The sequence below is a fragment of the Solanum tuberosum genome, unplaced genomic scaffold (genome assembly GCF_000226075.1).
Source record: "Solanum tuberosum cultivar DM 1-3 516 R44 unplaced genomic scaffold, SolTub_3.0 scf00288, whole genome shotgun sequence".
Lineage (NCBI taxonomy): Eukaryota > Viridiplantae > Streptophyta > Magnoliopsida > Solanales > Solanaceae > Solanum > Solanum tuberosum.
In genome coordinates, this window is record NW_006239213.1 from 29,257 (window position 1) to 41,732 (window position 12,476).

The 12,476-nt window shown below is 34.8% G+C and overlaps 1 protein-coding gene across 3 annotated transcripts; it reads right to left on the bottom strand.

Annotated features, from left to right (window-relative positions):
• Window positions 1-6,892: 6,892 nt before the first annotated feature.
• LOC102577525 (chaperonin-60 beta subunit) lies at window positions 6,893-11,920 on the bottom strand. Of its 3 annotated transcripts, none has more exons than XM_015314294.1 (15): window positions 11,813-11,920; window positions 11,021-11,233; window positions 10,806-10,931; window positions 10,439-10,576; window positions 10,252-10,347; window positions 9,830-10,072; window positions 9,494-9,728; window positions 9,211-9,380; window positions 9,056-9,133; window positions 8,894-8,965; window positions 8,674-8,778; window positions 8,319-8,411; window positions 8,083-8,175; window positions 7,246-7,369; window positions 6,893-7,160 (listed from the first exon to the last, which is right to left on the bottom strand). In XM_015314294.1, exons 2-15 carry the CDS (start codon window positions 11,231-11,233, stop codon window positions 7,147-7,149), a joined length of 1,800 nt encoding a protein of 599 aa, XP_015169780.1. In that variant the 5' UTR covers window positions 11,813-11,920; the 3' UTR covers window positions 6,893-7,146.
• Between the last annotated feature and the right edge of the window lie 556 nt (window positions 11,921-12,476).

Here is a 12,476-nt window from a genome sequence, read left to right on the forward strand (position 1 = left end):
TATGGGGCTCTTTCCTTTTTTCGCCCCATGTCGCCACATAGTATGTCAAAGTATTCAAATAACTCTTAGCTACAAAGGATTCACATGATATATTAAGCATGAAAAATAATCAAAGATCATTAATAATATAAAGTAATGAAATCCCTATAATGAAACCAAGAATGAAAAATAAGAATGTAGCGAGAATTTCGAGCAAACAGAACTTTCGGATAAAAACCTTGTTTTGATCTTGCTAGTTGAAATTCAGATGTAGGGTATGAGGAAGAACTTGGTTCTTCACTATAATATTCTTATATAATTGGAGAACAAGAGTTCTTGAAGAAAGCTTGCTTGAGAAACATGAAACCTAGGTTCTTTCTTCTTGATTCTTACTCTAAGCTTGGGGAGAAAGATAGAGAGTATTCTAAGATAACACTACAATATAATGACCAATTAGGTACTAAACTATTGAGGTTTAGGCTAAGTAAGAATGAAAAAAGACTGAAATAACCCTAATTAAAAATTTATTAGAACCTTCCATTAGGGAAATCTACTAGCCGTGTTTTGATCTATGACCGTGGATTCTATTCAAATTATAGTTTTTTTAATTGGGGTATTATAATAATTAAACATTCAACTTACCTATGTGAGGAAAAAGCTTTATATTTATAACCAACAAAAAATAGTATGAACATGTGCTTATTGTGTCTTATCAGTAAAGTCAACATTTTAGAAAAGTTACAACTCTTTGGACGGTAGTATGAACATGTGTTTTTAAATCTAAAATTTGTAAGAAAAATCTAGTATTGTATTTTTAAATCTAAAATTTCATGCAATATTTCATAAGCATGAGTTTAATTTTATATATCTAAAAAATTCTCGCCCATTCAGCAAGGTGTTTGTTTGTATGTTTTCAAAAACAAAATTTGAAATCTTTAGTGGAATTCGGCTTCTATTAAGGTTGTGTATCGATCAATTTGGTTTGATTTTAAAATTTATTGATTTGTAAATATGCTAAATCGTTATAGAACTATAAAGATATAGGTTTGTCGATTTATCAGTTATTGATCATTATCAGTTCGATTGTCAATCTAACCGTTAAGATGTAACATAAAAAAATATTGAAAATCACTTAGAAAAATCATTGAAAATGAATCATGCACTTGAGTTGGCAGATTGTCTATTGGACAAAAGCAAACACTATCATATGGTAGAATAATCGAGAGTTTAAGAAAACCAAAATAAAAGTACGAAGCTAAGTCCTAAGTCGAGTGGTATAAATATAATCTACCATCATCGATTAACCCGTTAAGAAAATCCTTAAACCATAACAAATCGATAATTTAATAATAATAATAATAATAATAATAATAACAACAATTATCAAAATCGCTAAATCAATATTTTTTTTATTTGAGTTATCAATTTTAGTTCAATGTTAAACCACCTTTAACTTCTATAGGTGTTTGAAGACTTCATTTAATTATAGGCTTAATCATCTTCACTAGGGCTGGGCATAATATGGTTAAAACCGAAAAAACCGACCGAACCGATTTTTTTAAAATTTCGGTTTCGGTTTTTTGGTTATTTCGGTCGGTTTCGGTTTTGATTTCCAATATTTCAGTTTTTCGGTTCGGTTTTTGGTTTTTTAGCTTAAAAAATCGGTTAACCGAAAAAACCGAAATTAGATATATATATTCTTTAGTCTTTACCCCTTCATTAAATCTCAGCCCATTCCTTTAATAAAAATACAACTCTCAGCCCAATAGCAGTGGTAAATAGCCCATGCCCAGGCCCAAATTCCAATCTGAATTAGAAATCCCTAATCTGAGACCACCGTAGTCCATAAGTTTCAACTCTCGTCTCAGACTCTCAGGTACGCCGCGGCTCCGAGCTCGTCTATCAACTCTCATCTCTCAGCTCGTCGTCTCAAGCCTGCCGCTGCTCCTGGCTCCTCGCTGACGTTGATTGTTCACAGCACGCAACTGTTGTCTGCTCAGTGCTCGCGACTCAATAGTCAAAGGTCAGTGCTCACTGCTCATTGGCCACTGCTCATCGCGGCTTAAGTCTTAACTTCATCTAGAAATCTTTATTATGTTATATTCAATTTCAAATACAAGATGAGTACTTGAGTTAGTAGTTAGTATTGAGGGGTGTACAGTGTACTTGTAACTTGTAACTGTAACAATTCTTTTGCATTTTGCCCATGAAAAGCACTGATAATTTGTTCATCTTTTGTCTCTTAATGAATAAGACCTCAATTGCTAATGGAATATGTTATGGACTTCCGTGGCTGGGTAGATAGTAGGAGAACAAGAGAAACAAATTGAATGCCATCTAAAATCAGTGTGACGAATAGAAATTTTGGTATTCAAGCTTCACAGACTCACAGTCACCATGGATGTCTATTAGATCTTCATGTTTTCTTTTTAACAAGAATCAATTATTTAGGCAAAGCTTATTGACAAAGATCTCACTGTCCAAAATCAGTATCCATTTACCATTAGCATTTAACAGTAACTTCTACAAATGTCTGATAGTTTGGACTTTGGCTTTCTTTTGCTTTTATACACTTTATCTCTTCTTTTTCACTAATATGATTTACTGACCATTGTTTACATTATTTTTTTCAATTGCGAGTTAATATCTTAATACTATTTTTATTCCGGTCCAGGCTTCCTTTTGGCAGCAGCAAAACTACTTTGGGGTTGATTTGACACCATTGCACGGATCTGCTACCAAGGATACTTTTCCCAGGTCAATATCCTATATATTAGGAACTCTTGCTTGGACTGGCTTTAGTGACCATACTTTTCTTATCCCTTATTTCACTTAGACTTGAACAACACTTTTAGAGCTTTCTTTAATGTTCCATTTTCCTGCTATGTGGAGTTCTCTTATTTATTAGTTACTTGTATTTTTACATATGCAGTCTATGCTAAAATATCCAATTGTACTATGGAATCTTCAGAATATAAGGCTGTGTCTCAGTAGTGTTTCTTTTGTTTGACTTCCGTCTTTCTAGAATACCCACTCTACATGTGTCTGCTGGTCAGTTTGGAAGGAGAGAAACTGTAGATGTTTTGAGGGTTGAAAGGAAAATATCCATAAAATGTATCATGAAGAAGTTTAAAGTATTCGAGAGTGGACTTTTCTGATTATTTGTGCTAGGTTACTACCCTGGTAAGAGAATAGTCCTACCAAATCTAACTTAATGTTTAAGATGTTTCTAACAAATAAATATGCCACATAAGGCGTAAGAAAAAAACGTTGAGGGGTATTATCTTGGTTCAATGTGAAGATATGGTAGGAGGTCTACTTATCTTGTTCTATTCAAGATACTGAAATGGTGAACAAATTAATTGGTTATTCAAATGCAATAAAATAGTTACATAGTATAATGTAATAATTTGGCCTCCAAGATGCAATAGATGTACTTTATTCAGGAAAAAGAATTGTAATAGACGTACTTGTTAGCCAAAGATTGTGTATTTTTTGTGATTTTTAGTCAAAGCTTGAAAATATTAGATAAAAGTTTCGGTTGAGGTATGCATGCTTCTGACTCATACTCTTTTTCCATTCTCTTTGGATATTTTTGTCCTTTTGCAGCCAGTTGTTGATGCTTTTGATTCTAGATTATTGGTAGCTCCTGCAGTGTCCCATGTGATAAACTTCAGTTCAGTAAAGGTATCAATCAACCATTTATTCTGTATGACGTGAAAATGAAGTAGTTGCATTCCTTATTCTTAGAAGGCTTTCTATTCCTTTTCTCCCATTCCTTCTAATACAGGAAAAGCACTATCCAGTAAAGGGTGGTGATGTTTGACAAAAGTCACACTTCACTGACTCGGGGATCACTTGGTTAAAATGTAAAGGAAATGAACAATTTTTTTGTTTGAGGTGTTAATTAAGGGAAGATTTAACTGAAGTGTAATTACTCTTGATTGTGGGTTATCAGATTTGTTGACCGTCTAACACAAGTTGTGGGCATTAAACTCTATACAAAAGTAGTTGTAACATAATGTCTCTATGAAATGATATTTCCCACATCTATATTACAGGAAGAAGATCTATATGAAATTGACGTCCCGTTGAGATTTCTCTCTACTGTTAGCACTAGAATTCATGGGCTGGCTTGCTGGTTTGATGTACTTTTTAATGGAAGGTGAACTTTTGTATCTTCATCCCCTTGGTTCTGGTACTTGGTCTGAGATATTCTTACAAGTGTTGACTGGAAAAATGTGAGGTCAATGGTGAAATTTCTTGAAACTTTTTATGTACTTATTATGTTAAGAAATCCTCAAAAAGCTCTTCACATGTACCATCTTCACCCACTTCATCTGACAATTCATCAAGTATATCTAGTGTGAGTGGTTGTGACAACTTTGTAAATAGAGGAAGAATGAGAACGAAACAACAATTTGAGAAGCATAAAGAAGTTAGTGGAAGTTCAGGTAGTAAATCAGAATTGGAAAGATATCTTACTAAAGATATTAAGCCAGATAGTTATGAATTTGATATATTAATGTGGTGGAAATTTAATGAGCCGAGATTTCCTATTCTCGCGGAGATGGTTCGTGATGTGTTAGCCATTCCCATTTCAAGTGTTGCATCAGAATGTGCATTCAGCACAGGAGGTCGTGTTCTTGATCCCTTTAGGAGTTTCATTAACTCCTAAACTTGTGCAATCTCTTATTTGTGTTCAAGATTGGCTTAGAAGTGAGCCTTTTCCAATCAATATTGAGGAAGATTTAGAGTATCTTGAGCAACTTGAACTTGGTAAGAATTTGGTATTTGTATTAATTGTCTTGAAAATAATTTTCTTACTAGTGTTTCTTAACAACTAACAAATTCTTTCATATATTTTTAGATTTTGCATGTAGTGGGACTAAATCTAGTATTATTGATATATAGTTGCCAACTTGTAAGTTCAACTATCAACTAGTGAAGCGTGGTAATGGGTAAGTAAATAACTTATTTACACAACTTGCTTGATAGTTTTATATATTTTATTATGAAATGTAGATCATTTGTCTAAAGAGTTCTATTTTCTCGCAGGCACATCAATGTTTTGTTATTTTCTTGGTTGCTATCTGTTGGAACTTGGAACTTGGGACTTGGGAGTTGTTGCACTGGAGGTTGCACAACAATGTTTTGTTGGTTTTCTAAATCTTTTGGTTGCTGCAAATTGCAATGCTGCCTACTGGCAACTGGACTTTAGTTTGTAACTAACTATATTTTAGGGCTGGGCACAAGTTTGTTGAATTTTCTAGTGTTGTTGTCTTGACTCTTGATAGTCTTTATTCTTATTCTCGACTAGTTTGTTAATGTTGCTGCCTGCTAGACTGCTTGGACAAGAATTATCAGTTTTGTTTGATTATTTTAGTCAATGATATTGTAAGTTGCAAGTTAAATGTTGTTGAAATTTGTCTGCTCCTTGGCAACAAATGCTTGCAGGCTGCAGCAACATTGGTCAAACTGCTTTCCATTTCTGCTTTTCTGTGAGTTGTGAAAAGTAAAAAGGCTAAAAGGCTTGTGAGTTGTGACTTGTGACTTGTGACCTGCTTGTAAAGAGATGAGAGTATGCACTTGTTGTGCTCACAAAAGTTGTGAGCTGTGAGTCTGTGACAAACTTGTGAGTTATGTCCTGCACTTGTTGAGTTGTGCTCACAAGAGATGAGAATATGCACTTGTTGAGTTCCTGCAGAGATGAGAATATGCAAAAGAATATGACAATGTTAAATACCTGCACTTTTGAAGTCTGCACTTGTTCTGAAGCCCTTTTTTTTTTCTTCAATTCCTTCATTTCTGAAGCTTTTTTTTTTTCAATTTACTAAAATTATCCATATGCCACAGGCCACTGTTAATTAAATTTGGTTAAACCGAAAACCAAACCGAAATAAACCGAACCGAATTTATTTCAGTTTAGTTTGGTTTCACATTTGGCCAAACCGAAAAACCGAACCGAAATTTAAAAACCAAACCGAATCGACCGAACGCCCAGCCCTAATCTTCACAAAGGACTTTTCTGACAAAACTAGTTCAAGATCGAAACACTTGTACAAAGATAAACCGAGTTCACATGTTCTATTTATACAAAACTTCACACTTGTATACATGTTCATTCAAAAAGAATGAATTACTTTTTTTTTCCTTTTTAATCTAGTTTTAAAATAATAATAATATTTTTAACACTTTAATCTCAACTTTTCACCTAACATATTTAAAGTCATAAGATTTATAAACATATTGATATATAGTTAACTTTAATTTAAAACCACAAAATTAAGAATCCTTTTTTTATTTCCTTAAATTTCATATTAAGTGAAATTAGAACATTCTTTTTAATAGAGAGTTATACTAACAAATATTTTATATAATAATAACGCTAAGACTACTTAGGTTAATGTTATTTTTTTCTGCACGGTTTGATTTGACATACTAAAAATCAATTACATGGGTACCTGTGCTTACTCATCGCCTTGATACCACCATAAATTGCTAAATATTAATTTTACTTGATACATAAATTGCAAACACTACAAAATAAAAAACCAAATTGGGTCAGAGAGAAGGTTATACCTGATAAAATATAGCAATAATGCTAAAACTACTTAGATTAAAGTTAATTTTTTATCCACGGTTTGATTTAATATACTACAAATTAATCCCACTGGTTACTGTGCTTATTCATGCTTTGGTACCACCATAAATTGCTAGATATTAAATACATAAATTGAAAAACACTAGCAAATCAGTACCAAAACTAATACATGAATTACTTTTTCTAATAAAATATCCCAAAGAATAGGAAATAAACTATCTTTCTCACATATCAGTTACTATTAGATTAGGTCATGTTATGTGGCACTAACATTCTCTTTTTTTCTTCCTTATGCTATTCCACAACTAATGAAAGTGAAACAAGTAAAGCTTAGAAATATGAGAAATTACATAAAAGATTTATTAATGTCCTGTGACTCAACATCCACTGAAGCTGCAATTACACATTGGATTGCATGTTCATTAACAGTGCCGAACCCTGAAGGCTGCTACTCCCACCAGGATCTTATATTATTCCTTTCAACAAACAATACCTAAACTTTTACAAAAAAATAAAGGCTTTCAACTTCATCCATCTGGTATCAGTAGCCTTCATTCAATCACCTAGTAACCGTATCCTGTAAACAAAATGACACTCAAGCATAGCAGAAAGAAAATGTCAAGTGATGAAAGCAATTACAAATATCGGAATTCAAAGGCTACCTGAGTTGTCCATTGGGTTGCCAGCAACTGCTGCTTCGGGCTCCTTGATCTCAACCACCACACAATCTGACATCAAGAATGTCTTAGCCACAGATGCAGCGTGTTCCAGACAACACCTCACCACCTGTACAGGGCAAACGAATATGTCAGTTTTCGGTACTAACAACAAACCAAGTTGAGAGAGAGTTAAAACATGCTCATACTTTCTGTTACCAACTACATCTCTAAAAAGTTCAGACAAGTACTACAATCTCAATTTTGTGGAAAGACATCCTCCTCCTACACTTTTCCTACCAAACACTTCTAGGCATTCCCCAAGAGAGGATTAGAAAAGTAAAAAATACACTGTAAAGAAACTATTCTGTGATCTGATGTACTTATGGACTACTCTGATTTCAAGCCATAAATTGCTTCAGACACGTGCCAGAGAGCAGATAATTTCAAGCCCAAGCTCACCTTGACAAGTGCTAGAGAGCAAATAATTACAATTTAATTTCTGGTGAAACACAACCATGAGCTTCATTGTCACAAGTTTCTATCAAACCATAGTATCCCCGTAAATTTGTAATATCCCTCTAGTCCACATCAAAAGCCTAAATCTATAATCCGAACTCATCTTAAGGCTCAGTTTCCAAAGACACTTTTGGAGATTTCTAGACATCTCCCTAGGAATCAGGACAGAAAACTGCAACGACAATTGTCAGTAGCCACATCAAATCTATTCAAAGGATTCCTAGGAAACACACCAAATCCATTCAGGGAATCCTTCGGAGACACAAATCTCACGTGTTTGACCACATCATCAGTGACTCTCAATGGAATTCTAGAAAACCTTACCTTTGTTGGATCAATGATGCCAGCAGCCATTAAGTCTTCATAGTTGCCAGTTGCAGCATTATATCCAAATTTGGGATCATCACTTGACAGCACCTGAAAGGCAAATAAGAATTTCGATTATGAAACTCAAAATCATAGGATCAACAATAGTAATCAAGAGAAACTCGAGCAGAAGGCTTTTTCCATGGGTAGCATGGTCCACTTTTTTCCCTAATCACCAAAGCATATATGAGTACCTTCTCACTGACGACACTTCCATTAACGCCAGCATTTTTAGCAATTAATTTCAAAGGGTAGCTCAATGCTCTTTTGACAATATCAGCTCCAACCTGCAAGTAAGATTAATGATATTACAACGATTACAAGTCAATTGGTTTTATACCCCTTGACAAATTTCATTTTAGTTTTATATCATTTTTGCAAGAGATCCTTATTTTTGAAAGATAACAGATCTGAAAAGGCACACAAAAGAACTTTGCAGGCTCATTTCTACTATACAAATTTTAGAAGGTTACGTCAACCCATTGCATCAACAACTACATATGAACCCACAACAATATGAAAGAACGTCAAAAACTACAACAAACTTGCCTTCTCCTCATCATTTGCAAGGGTTCCCTTTATTGCATCAACTTTTGCAGCAAGTCTGAGGAGCGTGCACCCTCCTCCAACAACAATACCTTCCTCAACAGCCGCCTGAAAGCAAAGAGCAAACATGATTGGCACTTGTATCCTCATTTTGCATTATCATCCATCAACACATTCCAAATATAGGACAGAAACCTAATTAGATGGCAACAAACCAGCTTACCTTTGTTGCATTGAGAGCATCTTCCACTCTAAGTTTCTTCTCCTTCAATTCAGTTTCAGTTTGAGCTCCAACCTTCACATTCAATTAAAGCATCAACAAAGTTCAGCTGCACTTCACATCCATTCAACAAACCAAAATTCTTAATATTGGACTGGAAGTTACCTGTATGACAGCCACACCTCCTGATAACTTAGCAATTCTTTCATTTAGCTTTTCCTTTTCATAATCTTGATCTGCAGCCTGCTTGGAATTCACAAATTATATGAAACTGAATCAATGAGAAACAATTTTTTACCAAATACCAAACAAACACCAACCTCTATCAGGTTTTTAATCTGAGCAACACGCTTGTTGACTGCTTCCTGAGTGCTACCATCACCAACAATTGTAGTGGCATCCTTAGTCAGCACTACTTTAGCAGCATGACCTAGAACTTCCTTGTCAGCCTTGTCCAAGGTAAGGCCAAGTTCCTCCCTAATAACAGTGCCTACAGATTACAGGGATAAATTGATGTTAGCAATCACCATCTCCAGTTTTGTCAGGAATTCCAACAGGTACAAGGATCTGAAGTAAAGATGCAAAACTGAACCAACTAGATACCTCCAGTAAGGGTTGCTATGTCATCAAGATACTGGCTTTTTCGCTCACCAAAACCAGGAGCTTTAAGCGCAGCGACCTTTAAGGCACCTCTAAGCTTATTGACAACAAGAGTCGCCAAAGCTTCTTGCTCAATATCTTCGGCAATAATTAAAATTGGGTAACCATTTCTGATAGCATCTTCCAGGACATTAACAAGATCTCTTGCATTTGTTATCTTTTTATCAACCAGTAGCAACTGCATTTCAGAATACCTAACATCAGCAACAGGTACACTATGCATTCAAAGAGACATGAACATCTTAAGCTGTAGAGTAAAGCTAGAAAAAAGAAACCCACCTTACAGTTCTCATATTCAACTGACATTTTCTCACTGTCGGTAACAAAGTAAGGAGAGACGTAACCACGTTCAAATTGCATTCCTTCAACCACACGCAGACTGTTTTCAGCACTTTTACCCTCCTCTAGTGTCACAACACCTTTCCTTCCAACCTTGCTCATGGCTTCAGCAATCATACTCCCTACTTCCAAATTGTTCCCAGCACTTACTGCAGCCACATCTGCTAGTTCACTGTCTTCCACCTGCATGAACACTTGGTCAGCGATCTCAATTTTATTTTATAGTATATATGCTTGCATTCATTCAGTATATCTCATCAACCAAAAAATAGCAAATTGATACACAACCCATTAGCTAACAGCACAAAACAAACATTCAGATCATTGCATTCAGTCAAAGACCCATTGATGAATATAAATACCTCTTTTGACATATTCTTCAACTCAGCTACTAATGCTTTTGCTGTCTTCTCAATTCCTCTGGTGATTAGGACAGGGTTTGCACCAGCTGCAACCACCTGCTTACACAATCTCAGTTGGTAAAAAAAATAATTCCAGTAGATTTAACATGTTGAAACATTTCAGCAGCATATGGATTTCCCAATATACCTTAACACCTTCAGCAATTAGGCCCTGAGCTAGCACGACAGATGTTGTAGTCCCATCCCCAGCCAGGTCATTGGTTTTGGCAGCAGCTTGTCTCACTAGTTTCGCACCAATGTTTTCTACTGGATCCTCTAATTCAACCTTGTAGAATGATAAAGAGCAATTTGATCAAGTCAAACTTTAAGCTACTAGAGACTAGTCAAATAGACGAGCAATGAAGAATGCAAGGAGACATTTTTTTTTAATCTGAAAGTCAAAACACAGTTTTACATGAATAAAAACATAGCATACCAAAACAGCTTGAAGTTCAACAAGAAATTAATTGAAACAGCTAAAGATATGATAAGAATATTATGTCTTAAAAACACACCTCTCTGGCCACAGTAACTCCATCATTAACAATTTTTGGAGCACCATACTTGCTCTCAAGGACAACATTCCTGCCTTTTGGGCCAAGAGTAACTCCAACTAGATCAGCAAGTTTGTTCACACCATTCTGTGACAGAAGGAAAACCAAGTATTCAACAAGGCATACAAATGAGTATACACAATAAATCTAGTTGATAATTTAGTCAAAAAGCGCACCTGTAGCTTCTTGATAGCTGACCCATCCTTGTTGAAGTGCAACTCTTTAGCTGCAGCCAAAATTGTCGGCCTGCGTGACTTTCTTAGTGCAACATTTCTTTTGCTCCCGAAAGAGGTGGAAGATATATTAGCAACAGAGGAAAGCTTGTTTGAGGAAGTGCTGGGAGCAGCCAAGGGACCTGCTGAGGACATACCAGCAAAAGTAGATGCCATCTATCCGTAAAACAAACAAAAAAATCATCACATAATTAATCAATATCAACATATATTAGTAAATAACAGCAAGAGTTGGTACAGATTCAGAAATACCAAACAAAGAGATGCCTCCAACTAACCCAAACAGTAAAATGTATGGTTTTCAATTGGCTCGGTTTGCTTAGCTATCTAGATAAGGTTTTACAAGGCAGTCAAACGCACTCCACAAGTGAATCAGTTGACAGACTCAACAGATACTCTTGACCATACAAATCTATAACATCATTGAAACAAAACTAATAACAATCTTAATAATAGCGGACTTATCCTTCGTCACCTGTATACGTATAAGAGAGAATTAATCAAGTGACCATTCCCCAACCACTGTGGACTCAACACTCTAACAATACATATTTTCTCTTAACAAAAACCAGAATTACATTTCCTTATCCCAAAAGAAACACTTTTTTAGGTTCAACGATGAAATAACTAAGAAGCAACAAAACACAAATAGCAGAAAAAAATGCAACTAGCCACCGAGAATAGGAGAGATTTACATACAAGAAACTAAGAATACAGAAATTTGTTAAAGCTTACCTTGAAAGAAGATTAGGGTTTTACTATAGTGTTGTTGAAGAAGTAGCTGGGGAGTGGGTTTATCTTCTTCTTTGGATAAAAGGAAACTGCTAGAGCGTTGTGAAGAGATTGATTAGGTTATATAATGAAACCAACCACAAAGGCTCTCAATAGACGGTCCTTGTTTCTCTTGAACCTTCTACTCAATCTCAGCCGTTCAAATGACGTATTGTTTGTCCTTCTTTGGAATACTCTAGAAGTTTTTGTATCGCGATTGATTTTTATTACTCATACACCCCCTTATACTTTGGCAATAATGCTATTTCCTTCTCTTAATTTTGAATGAATGAACTTGCATTCGCATCCATTGATTTGGAATCCAAACTATTACTGTTCTCTCTATAATCTATATAGTATATATATCTTATTAAAAATATTTGTCTCATATCACTTACTAAATCATAATAAAATTAATTATTTTTTTCTATTTTATCCCTATAATTAATATGACATTTGGAAGTTTAAACAAATTTTGAAGATTCAAAATTTGTTTTTATAAGAGGCTAATTAATATAAACAAAGGACAAAATAGTACAATTGATTACTCCATTAATGATTTGCTTAATCGTCGTATAAAATAGAAAGTGTCCAACTAATATGAGACGTAGAGAGTACTAACTTAACA